Here is a 27,892-nt window from a genome sequence, read left to right on the forward strand (position 1 = left end):
GCTCCCTTCTGAGGTCATTTAATTAGAGAACAAAAGCCTGAATTACTATGGCCACACAGCAGGCCTCTTTTCATTCCACATTTCCGTCGATTTCCTCCCCTCAAGCCGACTATGTGCATTAAAAGCTAATTATGAACCGTGACGCCAACACGGGTCTTAAACATTGTGACAACTACAAGCCTATTACTCTGAGCTTCATTCAAAGTCAGAGACAGGATGAAGACAGAGTGCTGGTAGCTGAACATATTTACTAAAGCAATTTAACGCCGATTAGACCCAGGCATTTGAAATCATCATTCATATTCGCCGCCAGATCTGCAGAATGTGACAGGCCGTCATGTATTATTGCTATCACGTCAGATCTGATGGGATAATAAAAGTGGGGGAGAGAAGATGATCCGTTCTCCAAGCAGCTCATAAATTTACCGTCGCTCCGTTACGCCAGTTGGAGCTCTCTGCCTCTTCCCCTGAGAAGTTTAGCCCCTCGAACCGAAGCCTTGAGCTAGGTGGGTAATAGAGATCGGCTATCAGCGGCAGACTGAGGTCTATGGGCTTGTATGGTTCTGCTTGGATGCCGCTGGATTGCAAAATCAATGAAGGATGACAGGCAGGAGATCTAGGTTGCTGCTGTATATATAAAAAAAATTGAGTTAGTCTACTGCTGCTGTTTCTCCTCGTCCCCCTCTATATAGACTTGGATGCATGCTACTATTTTGCAGTGCCAGGTTTCCAGGGGGACAGTTATGTCACCACTGCAGCACTCACGAACATTTGGATAAATTGTGCACTTCTGAATTTCTAATATAATTCAGCCTTTGGACACATTTAGCAGAGGGTGGATTATCAGAGGAAAAAGGAGTAAAGTCAGACCGACAGGGAGAGATTCAGGGATGACCAAACGGAGCAGAACCTGCATTGGCACTGTTAGTTAAGCGATGACAAGGAAAATGAAACATGCTGTGAGAGGAATCGGTTGGTGCAGCTTTTCAGCGCTGCTGGCAGCCGCAGAGAACCGAACACAGAGACAGATAAACAAGGCCGCTTGCACTAAGTGGCTGTGAAGGTGTTGGGTGCATTCAAACGAGATCAGAATGACAGACAGGAACAGAGACGTGCAAAACCCACGCACACTGCAGCGCATTATAAAAAAAGGAGAAAAAAAAAAAAGCAACCTTCCTTTAAACTTTAAAACCACACATGAAAACTTTTATTTAATTGCACATTACTTCAGTGGGAAAGAAACCAAAACAAAAACAGAGAAGTCTCCAGCAGACTGAAGTGCTAAGGAAATGGGGGTAATTGCTAACGCCGTGGAACTTTTTCTCCGCTAGATTTGACACATAAGTGCAACATTGACGCTCAAAGAAAGGTTTCATTCACTCGTCGCTTCTCCGCAGTAGCGTACAGCTGGGGGAGACAGAAGGAGGCGGGGGCTTTGTGGAGAAGGAGGGAGGCCAGGACGAACCAGGTCTGAGATGGAGACAGACAAAAATGTGGCCAGAGAATCTGCTCACTGTTTATTATGAGGCAGAGCTGGAGTAGCAGGGATGCCACCAGCCTTTGGTCTCCTCAGCATTATTAGATAAAAGAACCGATATTATCCCAATGAGCTGGTGGAGCCCAACTAGAGGTAAAAGAAAAACGACTTGGATTTCCATTTTCCATGTGGCCAGATACATGATTTTATTTCTGATTGCTAAGATGTATCTGCTGGCTGACAACCTGTCAGTGGTGTGTGAACAGAATAATGAAGGCACTATAATAAATTAACAAGTAGCTTTTATGAGACAGAGCACTAACAGAGTTTCCCAAAGTGTGGGGAGCAGAGCCATTGCGGGGGCATGAAAATAAAAAAAAAATGTTTACAAATATTCTTGTAAAACAAAGCGGGGCCTAGCAAAAAGAAGTTTGGGAACCACTGGATTAGCTAATTGTGATTGCAAACTGGCAAAAACTGCAGTTCCTCGACTGGCCACATGAGGAACTGCATGGGACCGACTTGAAGCGAGTCGGTCCCTGCAGAAACTAAAATGTTTACATCCTTGAGCAAATAACGGGTTTGCTCTTCAACTCTTACTTTTCCATTACAATTTATATAAGAGGAGTGCTCTAAGTGACAGCTAGGTGTAATTTATGTGTTAGCACTAATTAGCAGCTACAGCAGTGTGAAAAACTAAGTACACCTTTACTACTTCCATAGAAATTAAGGCGATAAATTGCAGATCTGTTCTTTTAATCCAGTGCACTTGATTAAGTGTGAGCATCTCTATAAAAGCAGGCGTGGAGCATTCAGGAGGGTTAAGAAAACACCATAATCTTCCGAGGTGTGAACATCCCAGCAAATTTAGACCATGCAATGTTCAGAGAAACTAAAAAAATGAAGACCTAGATTTCAGACTCTACAGGTCTGTTAACATGTTACAAATTAAAATTCACGACAGTATGATTAGAAGAAAAAAAAATGACTGAACTAATTTAAAGTTTGTTTGGAAAGATTTCCAGGAATCGCCTTTTCCCTCTTACAAAGTATCATCTGACCAAACCTGAAGACTTCTGGAACGATGTCCTCTGTAGTCATATCTAGAGTCAAATCTCAATCATCTGTGTGACAGCTAAAGCTTGGCACAAACTGGCTCATACGACAGGACAATTAAGCCATGCACAGCAACAAATCAACAACAGAAAATCAAGCTGCTGCAAAGGTCCGGTGAAAGTCTAGACCTTAACTGAAATGCTGTGGTGCAAACCTCAATGAACTGAAGCAACGTTATAAAGACGAGTAGGGCGAAACAAGAGTCGCACAGTAAACGATAACTTTAAATTTTTGTTGCAGAAATTGTATTTAGTCCAAGCTTAAAACTTGCTAAAGCAGCAGCTTGCTAATGGCAGAACATTAACCACAGGATAGCTGCATGGTAGCTAATCTATACATCTACAGTCCCAGTATGAGCGATGATTTACTGGTATGTGTTTAGCCAGGAGAATTCAAGTCAACATTTGAGGGGATGTCAGTGACAGCAGCAGCACAGAAACACACAAAAATTTATTGTCTACAAGAAGATGTAATGAGCCTCCGTTTGGTCTGTTGTCTAGATTGATCGTAAAAGGAGGGGAAGTTTGATTAAGAATGCTTTAAATGATGGCGAACAATGCATCAAAGTCAGATTTTAATATAAGTAACAGGAAGGCTCCACTATTTCAAACCAGCCAGGGAGGTGACGTGTGAAAATAAAACGTCTGGCTACACTGCAGATCCTAATAAATAACAAGTTTCACAGTGACGCGATATTTCCCGCCCAGGACCTGGCACTGCTGCTTTGCGAGGCTCTATAAATGCTCACCAAAGAGAGTTTCTCTGTTTAATTGTTTGTTCTGCTTTTACTAGAAGGTGCAGAGACGCACTGTTAAGGTCAGATTTCCACCTATAACGACCCGAGGGCGATGGAAGCGCCCTCTCTGCTGCTTCTGCGTCGGCTCTGGAATTGAATTAATCAAAAACAGTCCACGTAAAGGTCACGTATCCTCCTGTAAAGCTTCAAAACGACATTTTTTCCCCGCTTCCCAACAAAAGTAGCTGAAAACAAGGGTATCTCTGTCATGAAAATACCCACAAAGCATCCCTCAGATGGGGAGACGACAACAAAACGCACCCTTGTCAGCGCAGACAGTGGTTAGGTGGTATGGGTCTCGAGTCCACAATTACTCCATTGAATGTCATTTAGGAGGAAGACGTTCAGACTACAAACTACAAAAGTGCCCTTTTTTTGGCAGAAAATGCTTTGAAAGTGTCGGCTTTAACTGGGGAGTTGAAATACAGATGATGATGATGAAGAAGCAGGATCAAATTCAAATAGTACACCGAGTCAGCCCCAAACACATGCGGGCCGTTTTTATCTTCTAGTCTAAATGCGAAACATGTCTCCACACTAATGATAACAATCCAGGATAGATGGAGGTGATAATCATCATGGTTCAACCTGCCATTTCCCACCCTAATATGTCTTTGGCGCGATCGAAGCCAGTAGTGCTGTCTGACAGGTGAGCCAATAATGTCTGGGAAAAACCGAAAGAGTAAAGGCGGCCACGTTCTGTCTGCTTCATCAGAAAACAACCAGTCAGATGAGATTATGGAGCAATTTACACAGATGGCAGATCCCATCATTCCCCTGCCTTGTTAAGTAAAGGCGGGTCTGACAAGTTGCAAAGGAGTGGGGTGGGGGGCGATTGATTGGAACAGATCTCATCTTGGCACAGATTGTCAGTGACTAAGCAGTGGGAATTAGCCAACATTTTCAGAGGCAGCTGCGCTTCAAAGGGAAGGAGAATAATATGTGGGTAACTCGTGTGTTGTCGAGAGGATGAGCCAGTAAATGCATTTGCTAAAAGGAGAAAAAAAAACCACGGCAGGAAGGTCTCTGTCACTGCTAAATGCTTCCTCCACTCAAAGGCTCACAAACGCTGCAGTCAAATCTGTGCAGAAACCTGAAGCGGCTGAATGCATATAGATTTGCAGTCTTCCTCAGAGCAGTTGTATCTTGATATAACAACGATGTTTGTATAACAGTGCAGATCTGGTTGCAAGCACAACTCAGATATCCTGTGTTGACTGTGCTTCTGCGCCTCTTCGCCCCGTAACACGTAATTAATAATGCATGTATGGGAGTCCGGGGAAAACTCCACACTCTATTAGATGGAGCTGACAACAGCTATTCATAGGTTTAATAATGATAAGTGGGTGGGACAGGTGAACATTTATGTTTGTCTTCTTCTTTCATCTCTTCACGTAAAGCATCTGCAGGCCAAGGATGAAGAACCGAGTTCACCATCAGGAGATCAGGTCCCACTCCGCTCTTCAGCTGCAGGTCTAAACTCAGGATTTTCAGTCAGCATTGAGTCTCTGTTTTCTATTTCCAGTTTGAAGTCTATAAACCTCACCGTGTTGGATCGATATGAAACTTTCCGCTGTGTGTAAGGTCGTCCGAGGATATAAATACACATGGCTTCTCAAGATGCTGATAAAATAATCCTGCCCATTTTTCGGGTCTGTCAGAGTTTGGATTGCTCAATAAAATCTTTCGCTCGACAAAACCATAAGCCAGATGGCAGAAACTCGCAATGGACATAAAAGAATAAAAAGTCATTGATCCTTTTGATCAACGTCACCAATTCTTATACAATGTACACATCTGAAAACATCTTTCCAAAGAAAACGTCTTTCCCCAGGTGTAAAAGCATAAAAATGGATTTTCAGGTTAGCAGATGTGCAAACGTTCTGATTTTAATGATGTTTTTGTGTAAAGACTGCAAATGAGGTGAGCTGAAAGAAGCCAGGCTTTCTTTGTGTTGACTGGCTTGACAAAACCTAAAAACCTAGTCGGAGAGAATGAGGATCACGACGATGGTTATTAGCTTTCTCCGTTAACTCGGGCTTTCTGCTTCAGTCTCCGTGCTTCAGGCTGCATAAGAAGGAACCATTTGAAGCTCTTCTTCTTCACAAAACAGATCAATTGAGTGCTGACTACTCCAATCAGAGACCTTACCAGGGGAATGGGTGATCGAGATCTATGCAGAATATTACAGTGTAACAGTAAAATGCAACACTGGTGCTGCAAAAAAGGTGAAAGAGAGTAATGCTGCAGATTAGTCCTGAATTCATGAACATTGCAAGCTCAACCAGTTAGATAAATATAAATTCTTGAGTTAATTAATTCATTTATTTTTACTGCTAGGCGCTGTAGTTTATTTCTAGCTCTGAAACTTTTATCTGTATGCATGCAAATGTTAAATGTCACTCAGTGTGTTCAGATATGACTAATAAAGAAGATGTAAAAAAAAAAAAAAAAAAAAAAAAAACCCAAACAATAAGAACTGTTGCTTTAGTTTGTCACCAGATCAAAGTAAAATTAAGTTTACTGATTAATAATTACCCTACAAAGATAACTTATAAATTTGGAAATCAAAGCTGTAGATCAGGTCAAAACATTAAAACAAAAATCATTTAAGTATTTTCTGCATCTCCAGCTGAATGACTGCGAATCCTCTGATAAAGCAAACCACAGTTTGCACTGCAGTAACTTCAGTCAGCGGTACCAATAACATCAACAAGTGGTCTATATAAACTGGAATTCCTCAGCAGAGAACGTATATCACACTTGATGCACACTGAGAGTCAATTTTAAACTCAGACTCTGAACGTAGCCTGAACCTATATGTTACCATGACGATCTAACTCCTTTAGCGACTCAGACTTTAAGCTAACGCGCTAATGCCCACCCCTGTAACCCGCTACCCATTTCTGCTAGTTACAACTAGTGCAACACCTGTGTCCTTGGTTAAACCGTCTATGGCCGTGATGCATTGTGGGTAAACTAGGTGAAAATCAACAGTGTGGAAATTAGAGTATCTGAGATGGCCACATGAGGCCAGCTCCAAAAGAAAGTCAATCCTCACAGAGCACCAAAATTACCCAACATCACAGCAGGAATAAACATGTTTACAGTCGGGTACAATAATGGTTTTGGTTTCTCTGAGTCGTTTTCTCATTTGTGCAAATCTGTAGGTTCTGTGGGTGGGACTGGGATATTTAACTCCCCAGTCTGAACTGGACAAACGCTTAAAATTTACATCACCATGGACACAGCAAAGCGTAGTCAGTGAACTGGACCTTTCAGCAGCATTTGCGATGTTGGCGTCTTCTGGACCGTTTTTACTTAAATCAGATATCAAATAAAATAAGAAGGTTAATTATACTGACAGGTCGTCCAAGAAGTCTGTGCTCAGTTTTCAGCGAGAGTAAGCAGCTGAGCCAGCACTTCACCCTGTCATTCATGCAAAAGTCAAAAATGAAACTAGACTGTAAAATGGGAGCTTCCCAACCAACGAGACCAGCTTCCTTCTAAAACCTATGATGCAGAATTCATATAAAAGAAATAAACAGCTTTAGGTCTGCTAGGGTTACTCTTGGTACAGCCTCTCAGGCCACTTGGATGCATTTATAGTCTGATTTACTGATTAAAAAAGGAACAACACACTAGGGCAGAGTGTTAAAATCCCTTTAATGCTGTTTTCAGTGAGGGTTTCACAGGGCTGCATTCCTATTTTATTTAGGCCGCATTAGAATACCAGTTTAATGATGGTATTTGAGAGCAAAATGCAAAAATATGTAAATGGAACCCGAATGAATTAACAAGCGACTGTGGGTGGCATCCGTAATAAGTGTAAACGTTAATATAGCAACAGGCTTTTGAAGCTCGTGCACATTTTAACCATGTTGTTCACGATTTGAGGCAGCTGTGGTGGCTGGTGGTGTAAAAGCACTGAGTGCTCAGTGAGGGTAGACGAGGGCTGTATAAACAGTAATCCATTTAATTTACATTTTTAAAAACAGTGCAAGGGGAAGGGATTGTCACGTGGAAGCCCCGTGACCTCTGAAGAGGCAACAGGCTGTTGGTTGTTTGGTCACAACAGTCACTTTCCCACACCGTGCTTGTAATCAGCACAGATTAAAAGGTTAAACTCTTTTTATTTATTTGCTTACGTGTTGCTGTCAAGGTTACGCGCAGCTCTGAAGAGAGAGAGGAATATCAAAGTTTTAACTTTTGCTGCTAGAAAGCCTTGAAGAGCAACTCTTGAAGGTATTTTTCTGAACTGAGCGGTTTCTGCGTCGAGAACAAAATGACTGGGTCAGTGAGGTGGCCTCTGTGCAGCTATCATCAAACTGCATCTTTATTGATATACACTTAGGTGTCAAAACACGTCATGGAGGCTGCAAATGAGGTCGTAAAATGATGTCTTTATGGAGGGAAACGGTTAACATTTGGCAGCACGGTGGCTCAGTGGTGCAGGCCCTTCATGTCCTTCATGTTCTCGCGTCTCCTCAAGACTGTACTCTAACCTTTAAACAACCCATCGAACTACTCCATACCCAGCTGGACTCCTTTTACCCAAGTAAGTCAGCTAAGATGCTGCAAGTGTGGCATGAAGGAGATTTGGGAGTTGTTTGGGGGAAGTGTTGAAATGCCTAGTAATGTCTACACTAAAGAAGCTGCACTGATCTGCTCCTGTAAATAAATTTAAAAAAAAAGAAAAAAGAAGGGGGAATGAAAGGACACTTGACCTGCACAACAGGCCCTTTATTACTCGATCCAGGCAATGCTCACATGTAGCATTGAATCAATCGTGTCAAGCCGGCATCCAGTCTGTTTGATAAGGTCACAATTAGCAGGAATCTAATCCGGTGCACTGCTTTAGCACATTAGTATTGGTCAGGAGGAGCAGGGCGCACAGAGACACTACGCTAACGAGAAAAAACAAAAATGCTCGATCAATCAATCTGGTGCGTGGCGTTCACTGCCTGAGCAGACGTTGATGAAAAACAGAAAGGGACGCAGACACACGAATCTACTTATCCTCCGAGTGTCGGACCTGTGCGTCCAGCAGCCCAGATACTTCATTAGTAAGTGTTGCGCACGCACAAACACACATCTCAACCCAGGTGTTTGTACTTATTTGTATTCTGCCTAAAAAAAACCCAACCAACCAAAACTTTCTAGCTGAATGTCAGGCGCTCCATCACTGACAGGAAGAAGGGGAAAAGTGCAAAAAAAAGGGAAATAAAGAAATGGATGAGAAGAAGCCTGATTGGAAACAGCGTGGTGGCATGAAATTAGCAGCTCTTCCCCGAGGATGCGCGGTGCTGGACATGTCACAGGTGAACGCGCTGAACGGCTTTGAGCCCACTCTGCGACAATTAGAAGCAAAGATGAACCGGAGGCTGAGGAAGAACAAGGGCAGCGCTGCTCAGCCTTCCTTCCTCCTACATCCCTCTGTGCTCTGATGAAATGGGTTGTAAAAATGCTGCAGGCTTGCTTTCTTCATTCCCCCCCCCCGCTCCGTAGAGGCTTACGATTTCCACCAGCCATGGCTTTAAATATTTTTGTGTGACAATGAAAATTAAATCATCTCTTGCGTTTCACCCCCCTCCACCTCACTTCCTCTTCCTTTGATGGCGCCTTATTTTCCAAATCCGGCAGCAGATATTCTCATTTCATGCGCTCGTCCAGTGGGGTTCGTAAAACACAAGAGGGATTTGAATATCACAAAAGGGGCTCAGCGAGCAAATGAAGAAGTTGTTTACAAGTATTGATCCAGAAAGAGCTGGATGAGAGCAGTGCCATTATAAGTCATTATCACGGCGGGGTTTTATTAGCCCCTTGCTGTTTCTCCTGTCAGGAGGAGGAGAAAAATGAAGCCCCGCTAAAGGAGAAGCAAGGAAACTGACACCTGCTGTCACGTGTTTACAACCACAGGCTCCGTTGTCTGTCAGAAGCGCACAGGATTAACTAAGTACGCCTCCGGTTTTTACGCCTCCGGTGTAAATTTGTTCATGTAGCATTTAATATCATAAAAAAAAAAAAAGTAGAGCGACGAGTAAAGGACAGATTATTTCTGAGATCAGCAGGAGGAAAAGTCACATTAGTACATGTTAGCATGTTAGGGATGTCAGCGTAATTACAGGTGAACAGGAAAGTTAATGGAAAAGGAGGCAAAGCTCCAAGAAAAATCTCAATATTTCCATGTTGTAAATGTAGTGGGACAAACCTATTCATTGAGATTAAAGTGACAAAGGGGAAAATTGTATATAAACAGATTTTAAAGACAGAGGTACCAGCGAATGTAAACAATGTAGATGTATTTTATTTTATTGAGGAGCTGCAACAGAGTGAAGCCAGGCTGCTTCTGACTAACAAGAATCTGTGTTTATATTTCGGAAAAGTCCCAAAACATGACGTCATCTCAATCGGCATATCCATTAGAGCCCGACTGATTTATTAGTGAACCAATATTATCGACCGATATTAGCTAACTATGTTCATCAAAGAAGAAACCCAAGAAACACCCTTCAGGCATGTTATGGGTGTTGATGTTGCAAAGTTTGGCCACCAGAGGGCACCTTTCCGCTCCAAGCCTGAGTTAATTAATTAAAATCATGCGATAATGATCTAAGGCAGCGGTCCCCAACCCCCGGGCCTCGGACCGGTACCGGTCCGTGAGTCGTTTGGTACCAGGCCACGAGAGTTGAGGCTCAGGTGTGAAATGTATGGTTTTCAGGGTTTTTATCGGTTGTCAGCGTTATTTTGTTATCCTTTTTATCGTTTACTCGGTTGTCCTGGGTCTTTTCAATAAATCTTCTTTTTTTCGGTACTGGTACTACTTTTATTTTGTATTTATCCGCGACACCTTAAAGGCCGTTCTGTGAAAATATTGTCGGGCATAAACCGGTCTGTGGTGAAAAAAGGTTGGGCACCGCTGATCTAAGGTATGTGTGTACGACTCCTATGTTAATCAATCTGGATGAAACTTTCTTTGTTAACTGCCTCGGTTTTAGGATGAACAATATCTATAACTATAACCGGATACTTACTAATTATATCAGCAAATATCATTATTGTCATGATCCGAGTCTGCGACTCCGTGTTTGTTTAGTTTATTAGTATTCTGTGGTTTTGGTTACCTTGGGTGTTTATACTCTTCTGTTTCATGGTTCATGTTCCTATGTTCTGTGTCCCCCAGTCTGTGTTAAGTTGGTGTGTTATGTCATTGCGTGTATGTGTTTCCTGTTTTATTGTGAAGGTCTGCGTCTTATGTGAGTGTTTCAGTTTGTCTCCCTACTCTCGTCACGTGATCACTCCCAGCTGTGTTCCCACCTGTATGTAATCCCCCTGTGTTCTCTGAGTGTATTTAAGTTGTGTCTTCTGTCATAGTAATTGCTGGTTCGTCTGTGTTGTTTCCCCTCGGTCTCCCTGCGTCTTCCCGTATGTATTTCTCCGGACCTCCCTGCATCCTCGTTTCTGGTTTGTCTTATTAGTTTACCCAGTTTAGGTTTCCAGTTTCATGTTTTGTCGCCACCGTTGTTTGTACTTACCCACCTCTGTGAATAAACACTCACCTGCACCAGAGCTGCCGCCTTTTGGTCCCTTTCTACAATTCCACACGGCTTGCCCTGGCAATCCGTGACAGTTATTGGTCTTAAAAGTGCCATATCAGTCAGATAAGGTGATTATGAGCTAAAGTACCAACTATTTTCTTGACACTGTGTCTGATTTACTTACTTAATAAAATAAAAACTGTTTATTTCAAGCTCTTTTTTTGTCAAATCATGATTTTTCTTTTACTAAATTTATACATTTCACCTTAAATGGCCTTAAACACGTCGTTATACATCATCTCTCAGAGTCAGTGTTCACTTCCATTTTAATTAAATAATATCTCAGCAGCTGTCAGTCACACCTCCCGTCGTCAAAATGAGCTTGGCCGATATAACATGACCGGCAGGCTTTCCGCGTCGCGTGATGTTCAAAGCCAATTTTATCACGTTGAGTGAGCTGACACCTTCCCCCGGCAGTGACGCCGGAAAATATGAAGACAGTGAGGAGGGAAGAGCCTGAGAGGAGGTAGGAAGGGAGTACTGGGGACGGGCCAGCCGAGCGGTAGTAGAGTGGGTTGCTCTTCTAGAACAGCTTCCAATTACATCCAGGGTGTGAAACCGTCCATAACACCCCGATTAGCCTGTCTGTCATCCTGCTCCGGCAGCAAAGGCAGAGCCGGCTCCGGTTGCTGCTGCGTGCTCCACTTTGCAGGAACACATTTCCTGTCGCACAAAGTGCACGCCAGGGGCCATAAATCCTCGGCCTCAATCAGAGCCTGCTTCTAACAATACAGCAAAGAGCCCAGTATGACCATTAGTACACTCTGCCTCCCAGTCTCCCATAACAAATCCATCCCTGACACCTATGCCCATCCCTTCAGCGGGCTCCTCTCCATTAGCTGCTCAAATGGCACGTATCAGAGAGTGACTGAGCTGGCAGGTCCGGGCAATAGGCGCTACCGGCTGCTTGGTAGCAGATGCCAAGGTGCAGAGTGAAAGGAAATGACTTATGCACCCTCCCCCCTTTAAACTAAAAACAGAGATGCAGGGTGTCAGGGAGAGTTCAAAGGGAATCTCAGCGGCATAGCCAAAGAAAAGACGAGAAGAGATGAAGGGAAGCTGGAACTGACACGTTCAAGGAGGTTCAGGTTTAAACGGGTCTAGTTGAGCGCTGCCAACGCATCACCAATTAACTTTAGAAAGGAAGCCACTGTTTGGTGTCGAGTGATTCACAGACACCGGCTGACATCCTCTTGACAAATGTGTAGGAGTAAAGGGAGACATAAAAAGAGTGACATTCAAACACAACTGCAGCTCGATCTCCAACATAAGCAGCAGGAGGAGGAGACAGCGGCAGGCCGGCTCAGAAAGCGATCAGGCCGTCTAATTAAAGTCTGCGAGGGCGTGCGTGAGGACAGGGTAGCGGTGCCTGACCGATGTCCTTCCAAGAGCAAATTCCTGACCACGTCCCCCTGTTCCCCGAGCGCTGGAGTGTGAGGGTGGGCTGTGAGTGCCCGGCATAACAATCAAAGTCAAATTCAAACGCGGGCCCCGCAGCGATGGGCTGCGGCAACAAATGAATGCTTAAACGTCTCACGTCAGCTCTGCAAACACGCCGACAATGAGCGCGAGGCTTCCTTTTTCTGCATTCAACAGCATCTCTCTTCTCTCTTCAGAGCTCATCACAGAGCCGCTTGTGTCTGGAACTGAATATCACCACACAACAGATGGAAATTGAATTCCTTTAATCAGGGTGAGTAACGGCCAGTAAAAAAAGAAAAAAGCGATGATGCCGATGGGGGGAGGAAAAAAAAAGAAAGAAGAAAGTCTTTGAGCATGTGCCCTGCTGGGAGACACGCAACCCTCACATGGCCTGCAGGGCAGAGAGCTGAAGAGGTCTTTTTGTTTTTTCTCCAGTTAGAAGGGCCACGAGGTGACACCCTAATAAGAAATGTGTCTGTTTCCACAGCCCTCACTATCTAACCCTAGAATGAAACTGCGACATATAGCTGCGCGGCCACGGCTCGGTTCTGATTGATCTAAAAACCTTTAAAACAGGCACAGAAGCTGCTGAAAAGCCGAGCCTCTCCACGAGGAAAATACGTTTAGCGTGGCTTCAATTTATAAAAGCAAGGTAGCAAGGACAGGCACAAATAATGATGCACTCAGCTATGTAATGAACATGCTTTCAGGCAGAAAAGATGGGAGAAGAAGAAAGTGTTCCTGAAAGTGAAAGGCACCGCTATCCATTCATCGAGACATTTCCAACAAAATAAGGAGGCACTCACAGTTTTGACAAATAAAAATTATTCAGCTGTGTCACGAACCCCAGCAACGATTTACACTTACATCTTTGTCACCATCAGTCATTTTTAGCACGGGATTCTCTCTGGTTTAAGGTGATTAAAAAAAAACTCCAAAAAAACATGTGGTTTGGCTTTTAACCACCTCATTACATTTTGTCAACTTCTGGAGAAGATCCAGTCCCTGCTGAATCAAACTGGGCGCTTGTCTCCTGTTAGGGAAACATTACTCCTGATTTTCAGTCTCAAACCTTAGAACAAAGCAGAGTGATATTCTTCAAGGTCAGGCGTGAACTGAGAGGAAATTAATGACAACTCTGACGGGGCGAGAGAAGCCTTGGATGCTTCTCTGTTTGGCTCTTTATTACAGAAACTTTATTTTCCATCCATCCCTGCACATCCCGTCTGCGTTACCGCCGACCCGCTCGGCAGCCGAGCCGGTGAGAAGCCGGAGAGAGGAATCCTGTCAGAATTATGGATCGGGGCCCACAGCGGGACACGCAGTTGCACCACAGCGTGTTTCTGATGCAGGAAGCTCCTCTAAGTGAAACCTTGGGATGAAGATTAGCTTGGAAACAAATCACAGCGTGTCCGCCCTGCGGGTGGTGTCTAATGGGAGAAATGATTCAACCTGGATGCTGCGTAATTCGATCCCATGCTGTGAGGCGCACGTTTCCGTTACTCAATCCCACAAAAATTTCACAGTGAACAAGTAATAGCGTGACACGGCATGATCACATAGATCTTCATCTTTTCAAACCCCTATCCCCATTTTCAGTTACATTTAGACCCCACCTTCTTTTTTCATTGTTGCACAGATGCATCTGTAACAGGCGTACCTGGTATTGTAACCGGCCCCCTGGCTGTCTGTCAGCACATGAAGGCATCAGTCACAACTATTTGGCTATGCAGCACATAATTCAGAGCTCCGTTATACAGACGTCCACCGAGTCCAGTCATCCATCAGACTGCTTTTTGCCAAGTCAACAGATTCTCATGGTGGTGGGCGGTCAGGGAAAAGGCCTCTCAGGTTGTGTTTCAGCTTTCGCTGTGTGTGTGTGTTTGGGTTTTCGCTGGGTGTAAAGTATAGCTCTTTACGGCAGCAGTAAACTATGTCACAGACCAATATAGCCATCTATTCCTGCAGGACTCCTGATTGTTCCAACATGGGAAATCTCAGCTTTGTTCAATTAAGATTAAGCCTCCGCTAAGGAGGTCGTGGTTTTTGGTTTGCGTACATGCAAGTCATTCTGCCTGTATACACGATAGCTCCTAAACTTTTGAACAAATTGCATGAAATCTTTGTAGGGGTGTAGAGTGAGCTTATGTTCACAGTCCATTACAAGTTAGCTTAAATTCAACAAGGTATACAAGGTCAACTTATTGATTTATTGGTTAAAAATTGGCAACAAGCATTATAGCTTAGACACTATGATTGAAGAAGTGTGGTGTGTGCTGTCCATATATGGAAAGTACCATATATCATGCCGCATTTGACCTCTGACCTCCCTTTAAGGTCAACAGATATAGTTGAAGGTCAAATTGATTAAAAAGTCCTATAGGAGTATAGAAAAAAAAAGAGCAAATAACAAAACCCTACACATTGCTTTAGTTTTTAACTACACTAAAAACATCTTGGAGCACAAAGAAAACAAAATGAATATATAAAATAGAACACCATTACCTTAAAAGTAAATACTGCACAGGGAGACTCCGCTGCCTTGGCGGATGTTAGCACCCTCTGAGTGCTTCTTGTTTATAACCTGGCCAGAACGCCTTCCAACATCAACTGATCTGATAATATCTAACTATTAATCAGCTGCCCTAAAGGTGGACCTATTACGCCTGCCTTTTTCCCCCCAGACACATAAATACTGCTGCGGTGCTAAACATGTTTAAACACCGAGGTCAGTATATGTGAAAGTAATCCCAGTAAGCCAAAAGCTCAGGCTTCAGAGAGTTTTTATCCTACTCTTTGATCTATATGATGTCAAGGAGAAGACATATCCCTATTATGGTTATCACAGCTCTGGCTGTGATCACAGAAGCTCCACCCACCAGCAAACCTGTTTATGAAGGGCAGCCAATCAGAGGAAAGTTTTCTCAAAGAGGATCTATACAGTTTGTTTCAGACACCAGAAGAGTCTCTTCCACTTACTAGAGCACCTACTCCACTTGGTTTCGTTCTTTTTCCATTATAATTGAGTACCACCAAATGTGCGTGACGCCACATTTTCTACTCAGCTTGCTTGGAACCCCGGCCGAGCAGCTAGTAAAAAAGTACCCGTTACCAGGTACTATCACCTAATGGAAAACCCTAAACACTGAGTCGAGTCGAGCCGACTACATACTAATGGAAAGGGGCTTTAAGAGGCTCCAACACGATTCAATATCAGGTAAATAAGGATTATTTTGAACTGTGAATCATGCAAAGCTACTCTAGTAGAGTCCAGGGTATAAACATAAAATGAAGTAAGTACTTTGATATGCAGGATTTGAGCTGTCAGCATCTAATTAGATTTTTTTTAATCCAAGCAGATTGTTGTGGTCTGCAGCAGATGTCATATAATCTCATTAATAAAGTGAATTCCAAAAAAGTCCCCTAACACACACGTTTCCAAAGACAAATGATATAAATATGAAACTACAATATTTTTTATTTTACACCTTCAGCCTGCCAAGCTAAGGTAGTGCTGATAAAGCTACTTTCAGCTGCTGTTAGTCACCGGGAGTCACCTCCGGGAGATTTGTGTCTCTCCTGGGACTGAACCAGGCATCTCACTCATTAGACAAATGCGTAAACCTCTACACTATAGAAGCACTTAGGTTAGGCTGGTTATGACCAGAAAAAACAAAGAAAAATACTGACAGCTTTGACTATCAACAAGGCTGAACTAACATCCTTCCCAGGGTAACAGCTGCATGACGTTCTCTCTCAGAGGACTGTGTTTAAATTCTAAGGTCAGCCTGGGCTGACAAATGGTAAACGTCCTGCTTCTTACATAGCACGTTTCTACTCTGTGTGAGCACTTCTTAAACAACATCACTCATTTACCCACTCACACACTGGAAGAGCCAGAGATCGAACCACCAGCCGTCGGATAAATAGATCACCTCCTCTAGTCCGTAACACAAAGGAGACGTGACCACAGAGCACATGCCATACAACACGTGACCGGGATACACACACAATGATCAGTATATTACTCAGTTTCACAAAGCAAAGGCGACACACTCAAATGATGGTTCTCTGCCCAGAAATCGAAGCAGAAAATATTCAGGTGGCTTCATAAGTCGATCCACTCATCGGTAAACCTGCTGCTCACTAGTGGAATTGGAGCTGACTTCGAAAAACCCACAGATGTTCGAACTGCTGTCACGCAAGTGTTAAAAAAAACAAACAAACAAAAAAAACAAACAACTCTCATTTGAGAAGCTGAAATGGAATTTTTGCCTGAAAATACGTTTTCATTTTTAATTTACAACCCTTAAGTGGGGATTTGCTGGTAACCCACAGCTCTGGGATGTTACACGGGCCATATTTTACCTTCTGAACAACTGACTGATGAAGGTTGCAGTTGTGGGACAGGGTCCCTTGTCGTGGGCTAGATTTTCTAAAAAACAGCTCAGAGGAGGTGAGGGAGTCTTGCTCCCTCTCAGACCACTTAAACTTAAAAATAGTGAAAAGTTATTATAGGTTCCTTTGTGTAATGATGCCAAAGAGATTTTTCCTTCACCAGTTTTAACTGTAAGCCGTGCCTGAGCCAGCCCACGCGCCATCAGGACCCCCAAACTGCCTCGCCTGGATTGAATTCATTCCTGCTATCACCTCTGCCACAGAATTACACCTGTGCTTTTCCCTGCTGCCACATGTCAAAAGGTCCCCCGGCTGCCTTCCCTTCAAATAGATGTGGTGTGAACCCCTGAGGTACGCTGGCTGCACTCTCACAGTGTCTGCACGGCTTTAAAAAAAAATCCCCAAAGTGGAAGCACCAGAGAGATAATCCTCCAATGTCCCAGATCTTTACTGGGACTGAGCCCCTGGTGGGAGCCAGCGAGGGGAATTGAAGGCAGCGCCGGCCACGTTTCAATCAGAGGAAAGAGTTTGGTGATGGGGGCATGAGAGGATTTGCAGCAGTGCGGTGTCCCCCATGAATACAAAATATTACTAAGAAGTACTTTAAGCAAAGAGCTGCTTTCTGCCCTGTGAACACTGGGATATATTCCTCACTCACCGCCCTGGCCTTACAGTCTGCGTCCAGCACCATTAAGACCCAGGCACAGTTTACGGTCACATCTTTCTAAATTAGCTGATCATTCCTCTGACAGAGAGCTGGGGGATTTACACATATAAGTCATTTCGCAGGGAGAAGAAATCTCTGATTATCTGTGTGTGATTTAAAAAAAAAAAAAAAAAAAAAAAAGAGGAATCTTGGATCTCTACCTGGACTTCTGAAAACTCTGAAGGTCAATTTTCATCACTTGCATCAACTCTAACAATGGAAAGGCCAAATCATAAGCACAGAGAATACCTGTCAGGTTAACCTCCAATGAAAACAATACTGTGTAAACACCATTATGCATCAAGTCAGGGACAAAAAGCGCCCCAGTCTTCTGTCTCACACTGGACTGCATAAAATGAGATGAGAGGTTGACTCAATTTGCATGCACTGCTTTTACTGCACATACTCAAATTCGTTCAATATTTTTGCCTCACAGTCATGCAAAGTTCAGCAGGACAGCTCCCAGATACGAAAACACGTCCTTACTGTGAACCTTTGTCTGGACCATGTGAAGCATATGTGCTGGAAGCTCTGATTGACCCAAATGCAAAACAATGGTGATGCCCACATCTATACAGGGACCTCACTCTCACACACAAGCCTGCAGTGGTCCCTGACAGGACGGGATCAGAGGCTCGGAGGGCCCCGTAAACTTACCGAGCTTTCCCCGGGACTCCTCCAGCTTCTGGATCTGGTTCTCCAGGAAGAACATGGCCACTGCGAACGCCAGCAGCGCCAGAAGCTGCAACTTGGGCGGCATCATGACTCTGAGCAGCCCCATCAAATCATCCAGAGAGAGATGATGGTCAGTCCATGCTCAGAGGAAGAGGAGGAGACACCGAAAACACACACACAGCAGCGACGATGGTGGTTACAAAGCGGCTGAGAGTGTGTGCATGGCCCTCTCTCTCTCTCAATCTCTCCCCCTCCGTGTGTGTGGATATCTCCCAGCGTTCAGATCCTGTGGTTACCTCAAACGCGACGTGTTCAAACTCGGCTTGGTTATTTCATTCTGTTAAATCTCGGCAGAGCGGGAGGAGGGGTCTTAGAGCCTTAGAGATTTCTCCAGAGTACGTATTTGTCCCTCCGGGATTTGTTCGCGATGGTACCAGCCGCTGTCGTCTGCGTCCCCCACACAGAGGTGTCCCGTCCCATCCAGTGTGTTCACAGCCGCACCACGGACACACCGTTACTACCACTCAGGCCATTGGGTGTATTAACAGTCCACCACACAGCTGAGATCTCCCATTCGTCGACTCTCTCTGCCTTTTCCTCTCGGATTGGACCGTTTTCCGTTGTGGGACCCAGAATTGGACACCAGGGGTCGCACTTCCATTAGCAACCATGAAATGACCGAGGTGAGGAAGAATTTCTTTAGGCTGGCTTGGTTTATGCCAAAATACAAAAAAGCATAAAATTAAAAAGAAATATTATTTTTTACTTCAAATATTTACACAATATGCTTTCTAAGCTTTTTGTATGTATTTTATCATTAAAGGTTAAAAATGATAAATAAAAGTCAGAAATGATTATCACTAACGTTTATCGGACAGGCGCGACCACGGACCGGCCTTCAGTGGAATAAAGAGGTCCTAATAGTAGTTTTCGCTAACAAAGCAGGCTCCAAAATGTCGGGAGAGGTATATCTCCTGTGGCTCCTGTCGCTGTTACAGACGGTGAGTTTATTAACTGTGAGAAATGGCAGCGCTGGCCGCTGTCACAGCTGCTTACAGTGAGTGTGAGCGGCTGCGGGGCTGTTTTTTGGCGATCTTTAGGTTCAGCTTTTAATGAGCCACATCCTGCTGCACCCGGAGCTTCAAACTGACGTGGCTTATCCTGAAAACAGCTCCGAGTCCCGGGGGAAGTGATACCTTTATAATGTGCTTGTTAGATTTTTGCTACTTATTATGTAGTTACTTTTTCGAGTCTTGTGTATTTTTAGGAGAAAGTCGATGACAAAGAGAAGACTTCCGGTGTACTAAATTTACTGTACCTGAGCGCTTCTCAGTGCCGGTGCCGTGCTGAAAAGTGATTGGTAGAATTTCAACTGTTGTAAATGATTTATTTTCTATCAAACATACATCTTATAAATGATATCCAGTCGTTTTGAGCTACAAGGAATATTTCTGTCACAAGGTAGAATCTGCAAGTTTTTATGTGCCCTTTATTTATTTGGGTACAAAAAAGCTTCATTGACATTAGCTGTCTTTTTCTTTGTAGAGAGTGAGATGTAGCCAAGATGGCAGCACAAATAGCAAGAAATATAACATATTTCTATAACGATATTAAAAATGACTGGATTGGTTATAATGTAGATCATAGAGTGGGTACAATAAAGCCGGGTCATAAAGATGCTTGTGCAACAGGTCATTTTATATAGAACTTCCTTCATAGACCCTGTTGACTGCAGTCTATTGAATAATATAAGCAAAAGCCTTTGACATAAAAACACACACAGAATCATTGGAAATGACAATCGTTTGCGCTACAACAGTTTAAAATCTTGTAGTTTATTTAGAAGATAACCTTTCATGCTAAAGTTAAAGGGAGACAATCATCAGAATGAGATCTTCCTCGACCCAAATATGAAAGTGTTTGTGGGGTGGTCGAATGTAAGAGGACACTGATGCGAAAGCGAATCACGTTTTCCTGCCGGGGGCGTCTTCAAGGAAAGCTGACAAAGTTGATTAACAAACAGCAGCCCGGTGGTCTGTTATTCACAGGCTGATTTAAGCAATCTAACCCTGAAATCTTCCACGCAGAAGACTTTTGCTACTTCAGGTTATTGTTATGTGTTTTAAACTGGTGTGTTAGGTTCTTTGGAAATCTCGTTCAAAGGCATCTGGCGTATGAAATGCGTGATTTTATGTTTGTTTCTGTTAGAGTAAATATGCATCATTTACAGTTTAAAATGATTCTTATTTTATCTTATACTGGGGGCTTGGTGGAAACCCCAGTTCATCCTTTGATGATAAAAGCCCGTCCTTTAAGCTAGCTTTCTTCTGATTGGCTGCCCCTCATAAACAAAATGTTTAATCAGCTGGTAGGTGAGCTGCTGTGCTGTAGCCAGAGCTGCTTGCCTTAGACGACCATGTTAGGGCATCCTCGCTTTATGACAGCATACCGAGCCAATAATGGAGAAAAAACCAAACAAACTGAGTGTTTGGAGCAGTGTGAAGCCTGAGCTTGAAAGTACCACACACACTGTCAGGTTGGGTGGTACTCTGTCACGTTAAGGAGACACACAGAAATATAGCATGGGGCAAAAATCATGTGACATAATTTTGCACTACGTAGGAGCTGACAGCAGGGTACAAGAGTTTCTAGCAGAGTTTCCAGTCCATTTCAGAATTCAGTTGAATATTTTATTACTCATTTTTAAGAGTCTGACGCCCACTTAAGTGAACTTTTGAGACCCTACACTTCTATCAGAGCACTGAAGTTTACAAACCATCTGCTCTTGGATATTTCTAGATCCAGGTTTAAAAGCAGAGGCGATAGAACCTTTTCACTGTTGGTTCCTAATCTTTCTAACAACTTACCTTTTCACAAAAGAGCTGCCTGCTCTTCCTATCATTTTCAAACACTTTTAAAAACCCATTTGTTCTTGCTTTGTACCCTGGTTTTTATTCTGCAAACAGTCTTGTGTACTTGTTTTATTAGATTTTTAGTGTGTACACATTGTACACACATTGTAGTGACTGTTAAGTGTATATTTTGTATAACCTGTACAGCACTGTAGCGTGTAGCATGTTAATGTGTTTCACTATATTACACAGATAACTCAATGTTCCCTGAGTGACAGTAGTATTAATACCATTTGAGGTACTCATTTAGATTGTACTTTGGATAAAAGCTACAAATTATAATTGGTGAAGTGTATATACTTTGGTTTTACTCAATAATATAATTCAGCTTTGCCTAGAATAATAATTAATAATATATTTTCCAGTTACATTGATATCTAAATTTGTTTTGAGATGGCATAACTGTCCTAGTACTCTAAAATCTTATATGACAAAGTACTTAATTGTTGCTAATTTGAACTTTTTAGTTGTAGTTGTGCCGTTGGAACCTAACACTTCTGTCCTTTATGAAAACATTTGTTTCTTCCTCCCTTTATTGTTGTCCTTGTACCTCCCTACAGCTGTCGGCATACGGTGCCGATCTTTCGTCTGAGGCTTGCAGGGAGCTGGGTTTCTCCAGCAACCTGCTGTGCAGTTCCTGTGACCTGCTCGGGGAGTTCAGCCTCGCCAAGCTCCAGCCTAATTGTCGGCAGTGCTGCCAGCAGGAGGCCCAGATGGACGGGCGCAAGGTAAAGAGAAAAACGGAGGGCTCACGGATCGGGTCGACAGAAAGCAACTGCCTGTCTAGATTAAGGCACAGCGTGCAGTGTGATACAAGGAGATTCAATCAGAGTAGATGAAGTGTAACCACAACTAAGGTTAAATAAAGAGCATATAGTGACATTAAAAAATTCATGTTTCTTAACTGTGGGGGTCTTGAGCTATGAATGAATGCTTAGTTTTAAAGAAGACATTTTGTTCTGTTCCTCAGTTGTTTGCAGAAGGGTTTACAGGACCTCTGTCGAAATGTGTCACGTTTACTGACAGGGTCATGTCCCTCAACGCTCGAACTGCTACTAAAAACAGCCGAGCTTTATCCAGCCTTCCGGTTGACACTGTTTGCAGCTGTGCCACACACAGCTTGTTAGTAGCTGTCAGTCTCAATCTTTCTCAGATGTTCAAAGTCGAGGCTCCTTAACCTCAGCTCGGGGTCGGCGTGTCAGGTGTTACCCTGTCTAAGCAGTGAGGGCAAGTTACTGTATGCTCGCTGCCCCGGATATTACAGCTTGCTTGGGAGGACTCTCTGCTGTGCTCTGGCAGATCAACACTGACTTAAGTGATGGTGGAAAAACAATGTAATTTTTCCCTGGTTAAGCAGGGCCCCCAGTGCGTGCGTGCGTGCGTGCGTGTGCGGTATCCTAGCAACAGCACCTTGGAAATGTGCAGCACACACCTCATTACACCTCTTGATGATAACTGTGTTTCAGACAGACACTTAGAGCAGAGATTACTCCTCTTCGGCGTTGGAGTGAAAATGTCACTTAGAAGAGCAGTTGCCCATCTCTCGCTGCACTCAGAGGTCTCCGATGGAAACGACGGCATCACTAAGCACATTTTTATCCTCAGACGGCGACAATTATCTGCCTTAAGAATTCCTTTCAGCATCTCAATTGCCATCAGCGCCGTATTGTTAAAGCCTTCGGACAAATGGCTTACTGCACAGCCTGGTCGATTAGTAAGATTCACTGAGCACGGAGGGCATTTCGCTTACTCATCTTCGAATGTGCTCTTCTCTGCAGACCACCTGGGTGCAGCAGCACTTCAGCTCCTCTGGGTGTGAATGATGTATTACATCTCTGTAGAACAGCTAAACCTTTATGAGAGTGTCTCAGACCTCTGTGGTGCACAATTGATGATGGTAACACTGGAGGCCTTAGTTTCTTGACTTGTGCTTGTTTCCAGCTCGATTTATTATTAAACTACACTAGACCACCTTTAGGAAATTCTCATTTCAAAATAATCCTCTGTCAGAGATTTACAGTTAACAAACAGTCAGGTGAATAAACAACACTGAGACACTTGATACTGATAACGTGCGGCACGGGTGAAACTCAGACAGAGAGTCACCCCGAGCTGCAGTATTCGTTTATTTTTATAGCAGAAGCAGGGTGGGACAAGCATAGCAGTTTCCTTTAATTCTGCATACGTGGGTGTATGTATCACTAAGTTCGTGTGTGTGTGTGCTAATCTCTTTCAGTAAAAGTCACAGGGTCAGCTTCCTGTTTCTACAGAAAGCTGTGTCTGGTGAAATATGTGAACATAAGCATGGCATAACATTTGAAGCATAATCAAATAAAACAGTAAAAACTCCGTGACCTCCTCATTTATATACTGCTCAAAAAAGTAAAGGAACATTTTTTTTTAAATCCCTGTATAGCATCAAGTCAGTTAAACCTCTGGGATATTGATCTGCTGTTAAGTTGCTGAGGGGGTTGTTAATCAGTTTCAGCTGCTTTGGTGTTAATGAAATTAAGAGACAGGCAGTTACTCTAGGAGGGCTGGACAGGACGGTTAAAGTCCTTACCCCAGCAGCAGGACAGCGGTCTGCTTCTTTGGGCAAGGAGGAACAGGATAAGCACTGCCAAAGCTCCAAAATGACCTCTGGAGTCAAACAACTAGAAACAGACTTCATGAGGCTGTGTAGTCAAATTGGGATTTGCCATAGAGTACCAGAACTGGCACTGGTGCCCGGTGCTTTTCACAGATGAGAGCAGGTTCACCCAGAGCACATGTGAAAGACCTGAAAGGATCTGGAGAAGCCGTGGAGAAAATTTGGTGGTGGGTCAGTGATGGTCTGGGGAGGTAAATCCATGGAGACGGGCAACAGCACCCTGACTGCCATTAGGTATCTGGATGAAATCCTTGTGCTCGTTGTCAGAACTTACGTTGGTGCAGTGGGTCCTGGATTACTCCTAATGCATGACAGTGCCTGACCTCATGTGGGGAAAGTATGCAGGCAGTTCCTGGAAGATGAAGGAACTGATACCACTGATCAGCCCCGCACTCGCCCGACCTAAATCCACCAAAACACCTCTTGGACGTTTTGTTTTGGTCTGACACCACTAAGTTGTTCCTCAGACTGCCCAGGAGCTCTTTGCCACATCATAGTTTCAGTTAGATTTTTGGGGTGTCTTTGAATCTAGCCCTCTGATTGCTGCATTTGATGGAAATGAAAACAAACACATTAGCCAGTCCATATCCAGCAGTATTTGTTTTCTCATTCAGATCTGATGTTTTCAACTTTTAGCTTTAGTTTTCTTGAGAAGTGTATTTTACTGAGCCTCCCTGCAGCCCCTCAGATCATCATCGGTCTGAAACAAGCTATTTTAGCTGTTTTCTTCATTAAAAATCATACTTTACAATACATTGGCTGATTTTTGAACAAGATTCCTGTTGGCTGGTTACGTAGTGTTTGGGGCCCCCACAAAAAAGCTTTTCTTTGCTGGACAAACAGCAAAATGTTCTGAGATCAGCGACTAACTGATTACTCAAAAAGAAGTGTTAGAATCAGGAACGGTCCTGATCATCGTGGAAAATATGGATTATACGTTGGCTGTATATTCCCTGTAAACTTCTAATGTAATCTGTTCAGATGAGATGATTTTATATTGATCTATCAAAGCTGACCTCTAAGTCAGCTTATTTTGACAGGATAACCATTAGATTAAGACATGCCAGAGGTAAAGTTAAGCTTTTAAAGTCTGATTCTTTCTTTATTTATTCATTTTTAGCTTTGAAATCACTGATGGAGGGGGTGATTAGTTAATTAACAACACTTTGAAATGTTAAAGTGCTGCAGTAGGTCTGGATAAAGTAATCCATCATTAGCTTCCCGCTCCCAACCGAGTCGTGACTTTCCACCGATCTTCTGATCTGCCATGTGTGGTAAAATGAAAAGCTTGGAAATTTAATTTAAGCTGTGCCGATGGTTTACAGACACACAGAGGAGGACGGGGAGAGAACAGGAGAGGATCTTAGCCTTGCATGCGTAATTTAATTTGCTGTGCGAACTGGCCAACCAGGCCATTTACCACTCTCCTCCTTGAAAACAACACGCAGAGCGTGGCCTTGAAATACTGCTGTGACACTCCAATTTCCTCTAACTTATTGTGTGTTGGTGCCGGAGGTTTGATTACAAGTGAGCCCTGCACAAACCGCCATCCATCAGCCCCACTCCATATGCACAGGCTCACAGCTTAATGACCCCCAAGGAGTCGCCCGGACACATTTATGAATCAGTCTGCCTGAATCAAATTACTCCTTCGGGCAGACAGTCCATCCCCAGTGGAGCTTCGGTCCTCTCAGACTGTGTGCAGGCGTTAATGTGTTGGGAGGAAATCTCTCGGACTGCCTCATGTTGCGTTTCTCTCTGTGCAGCTCTACGCTGGAGCCATCCTCGAGGTGTGTGGATGAAAACTGGGGAGGTTCCCTCAAGTCCAAGGTGAGTCCTCAGTTGGGGCATCATTACTTTTTTTTGGAACAACAGCTTTAACTGAAACTGATCTTCCTCCTTTTTGTGAGTCTGTTTTAATCAGTGGGAGGGACAACAGCACTAAAAAGCCAGCAGGACTGTTTTCAAACAGCCTTTTGAAGCATTTGTTTATCCTTTGTCTCTCCCACATGGAGACGTGTGGTTAAACCTGGTGTCAGGTTGCAGCGGTGTAGACGTCTGGAGCCCCACTTGTGCCATATGCTTGCTTCAGCTGTGTCCCTCCTGTGTTTACAACAGTCTCTTCTGCTGTTAAAAATCTATTTCGGGGATGTTTTGCAGTGGTCACTCATTCCAAACCTCTGAGCTAAAATATAAAGAGTTAACTGACTCATTTGTCTCTTTTTCTCATCAGCTTTTGTTAGGAGTGAGAAGCCAAAGATGTTCAAGGGTCTTCAGATCAAGGTAGCCATGATGAATCGTGTTGCTAATGTACCAGCATTGTTTGCCACAGTAATTATTCTCAGGAGATGTAAACCAGATTATGCTGATCAAATGAGCCTTTCTCGTTCTTCTCCCCGCAGTACGTCAGAGGCTCAGATCCTGTACTAAAGCTTTTGGATGACAACGGGAACATTGCTGAAGAACTCAGCATCCTCAAGTGGAACACAGACAGCGTGGAGGAGTTCCTGAGCGAAAAGTTGGACCGAATATAGACACGAGTTTTATTTTTTTTTGTTTTTGTGTTTTTTATAATTTGGAAGACTCAGTTTCCCCAGATTACAAATAATGATTTATTCACTGCTTGTACTTGACTCTAGCTGTGCAGATAGTTTCGCTGTGAGGTCTGTGCCTCCACCTTCAGGTGAGAGGGATTTTGTTTGTGGTGCTCCGACACATTCGTACAAATAGCCATCCATAACTCGTCTGTGATCAGGCTGCTGCTGTAACAGGTGAACTGTTGAGGCTGTTAATCTGATTTCCCACGTTTTAGTCACCACAAATGAAATCTAGTTCATCTGCGTTTTATTAGCTCGTGGCAGAAAAACTCAGGAGACGTGAAAAATTCATCAAAATCTCTCGCCCTGGTTGGGGATTACTAGAGGAGTGAGCAGATATGATTTGTATTTTGTGTGAACTGAGATGTCTTAGTTATTTACCAATTTGTACACAACTTGGCCTTGATAGATGGTTTCTGAATCTCTGATCTGTACGACTGTTTGTTTTTTGTTTTGGTTTTTTGTATCTGAAAATCACGAGTCATCTGGATTTCACCAAACTGCTCACGTGAGAGTGTTCAACAGGATAATGTGAGCTTCAGTTCAGTTTTACTCATTAAGTACTGATCATACATTTAGGTTTGAAACGACCTTGGACATAATGAACTGTATTGTCTGTATGTGGGACTTCCTGTTCCCGTCTGTTTGATATTCTTGTATCATTTTAAATTTTTTATTTTTATTTTTTTTGAATAATGCTCAGCATTGCGACTGATCGCATTTATAGTCGGAGTGAACAAATTCTAGGTCCTCTCCAAATGCAGATGTCTTTGCAGAGGCACACGTTAGTGAAGAGCTCACAGGAAACCAGTTTTGGGATGTGAAATCTGATGTAAATTTGTGTTTTTCTGCACCATCTGCTTTGAACAGAAACTGCATTTGTTTTTGGAAAGCTTTTTATGTCCAGGTGATGGGTCGAAATATGCAACAATAAACAGTCACTGATGATTTTTCTCTCCATGCTCTGTCCTTTCCATTAGACATTTCCATGCCAAGTCATTTGTAGTCACCAAACATCTGACTGTACTGTGGGTGCAGGTTTTAGATTCATAGGTATGACTTTACTGACATCTAGTGGTTATTTATGACATCACATCAGTCCTGTGATGCATTGCCATTTTTAAAAATTTATTTTATCTTTACAAATTGTGTTCTTATTGAATGGCCTTTTTTGTTATTATAAAACTGTAAAAACTTTTTTTTTCAGCTGCTAGTTTGGGTTTCAGTAGAGATGTTTCCATGTCAACACCAAAAATAAAGATACAGTTACAGAGCCATTAAAGCTCTGGATACTGGACTGGATCCAGCTGTCTGATGGTTTTTTACAGCAGAACCAGTTGAAGATGGGGCACCAGCACAATGTAGGTGGATTTCAGACAGCCTGAGTCCAGGTGCAGTAAGCTTCTAAGCACTGTTAAAATGAGCTCCAAGATATCTGCCTGGTTGCTTGTGTCAGCTTTAAACTTGCCTGACCTTATTACAGATCTCCCTTTACAACAATACATTTGTTTAGGAAACAGTGATACAGTAGCTGATTTTACCAGG

The 27,892-nt window shown here is 43.2% G+C and overlaps 2 protein-coding genes across 2 annotated transcripts in view; one reads left to right on the forward strand and one right to left on the reverse strand.

Annotated features, from left to right (window-relative positions):
- The window catches only part of hs2st1a (heparan sulfate 2-O-sulfotransferase 1a), a 34,215-nt gene extending 15,355 nt beyond the window's left edge, over window positions 1-18,860 (reverse strand). The window contains exon 1 of the mRNA XM_085438929.1: window positions 18,171-18,860. Within this exon, the coding sequence (XP_085295055.1) occupies window positions 18,171-18,294 (124 nt within the window). The 5' untranslated portion in view covers window positions 18,295-18,860. The remainder of the gene's footprint in view (window positions 1-18,170) is intronic.
- A 230-nt stretch (window positions 18,861-19,090) lies between these two features.
- Window positions 19,091-27,649, forward strand: selenof (selenoprotein F). Its single transcript, XM_085438682.1, has 5 exons — window positions 19,091-19,189; window positions 21,661-21,828; window positions 25,517-25,580; window positions 25,984-26,033; window positions 26,153-27,649. The coding sequence occupies exons 1-5, from the start codon at window positions 19,142-19,144 to the stop codon at window positions 26,282-26,284; spliced, it is 462 nt and encodes a 153-aa protein (XP_085294808.1). The 5' UTR covers window positions 19,091-19,141; the 3' UTR covers window positions 26,285-27,649.
- The last annotated feature ends 243 nt before the right edge of the window (window positions 27,650-27,892 follow it).

The sequence above is a fragment of the Copadichromis virginalis genome, linkage group LG18, assembly GCF_057382275.1.
Source record: "Copadichromis virginalis isolate Kocher_CV1m ecotype Utaka linkage group LG18, C_Virginalis_male_GT1.1, whole genome shotgun sequence".
Classification (NCBI taxonomy): Eukaryota; Metazoa; Chordata; class Actinopteri; order Cichliformes; family Cichlidae; genus Copadichromis; species Copadichromis virginalis.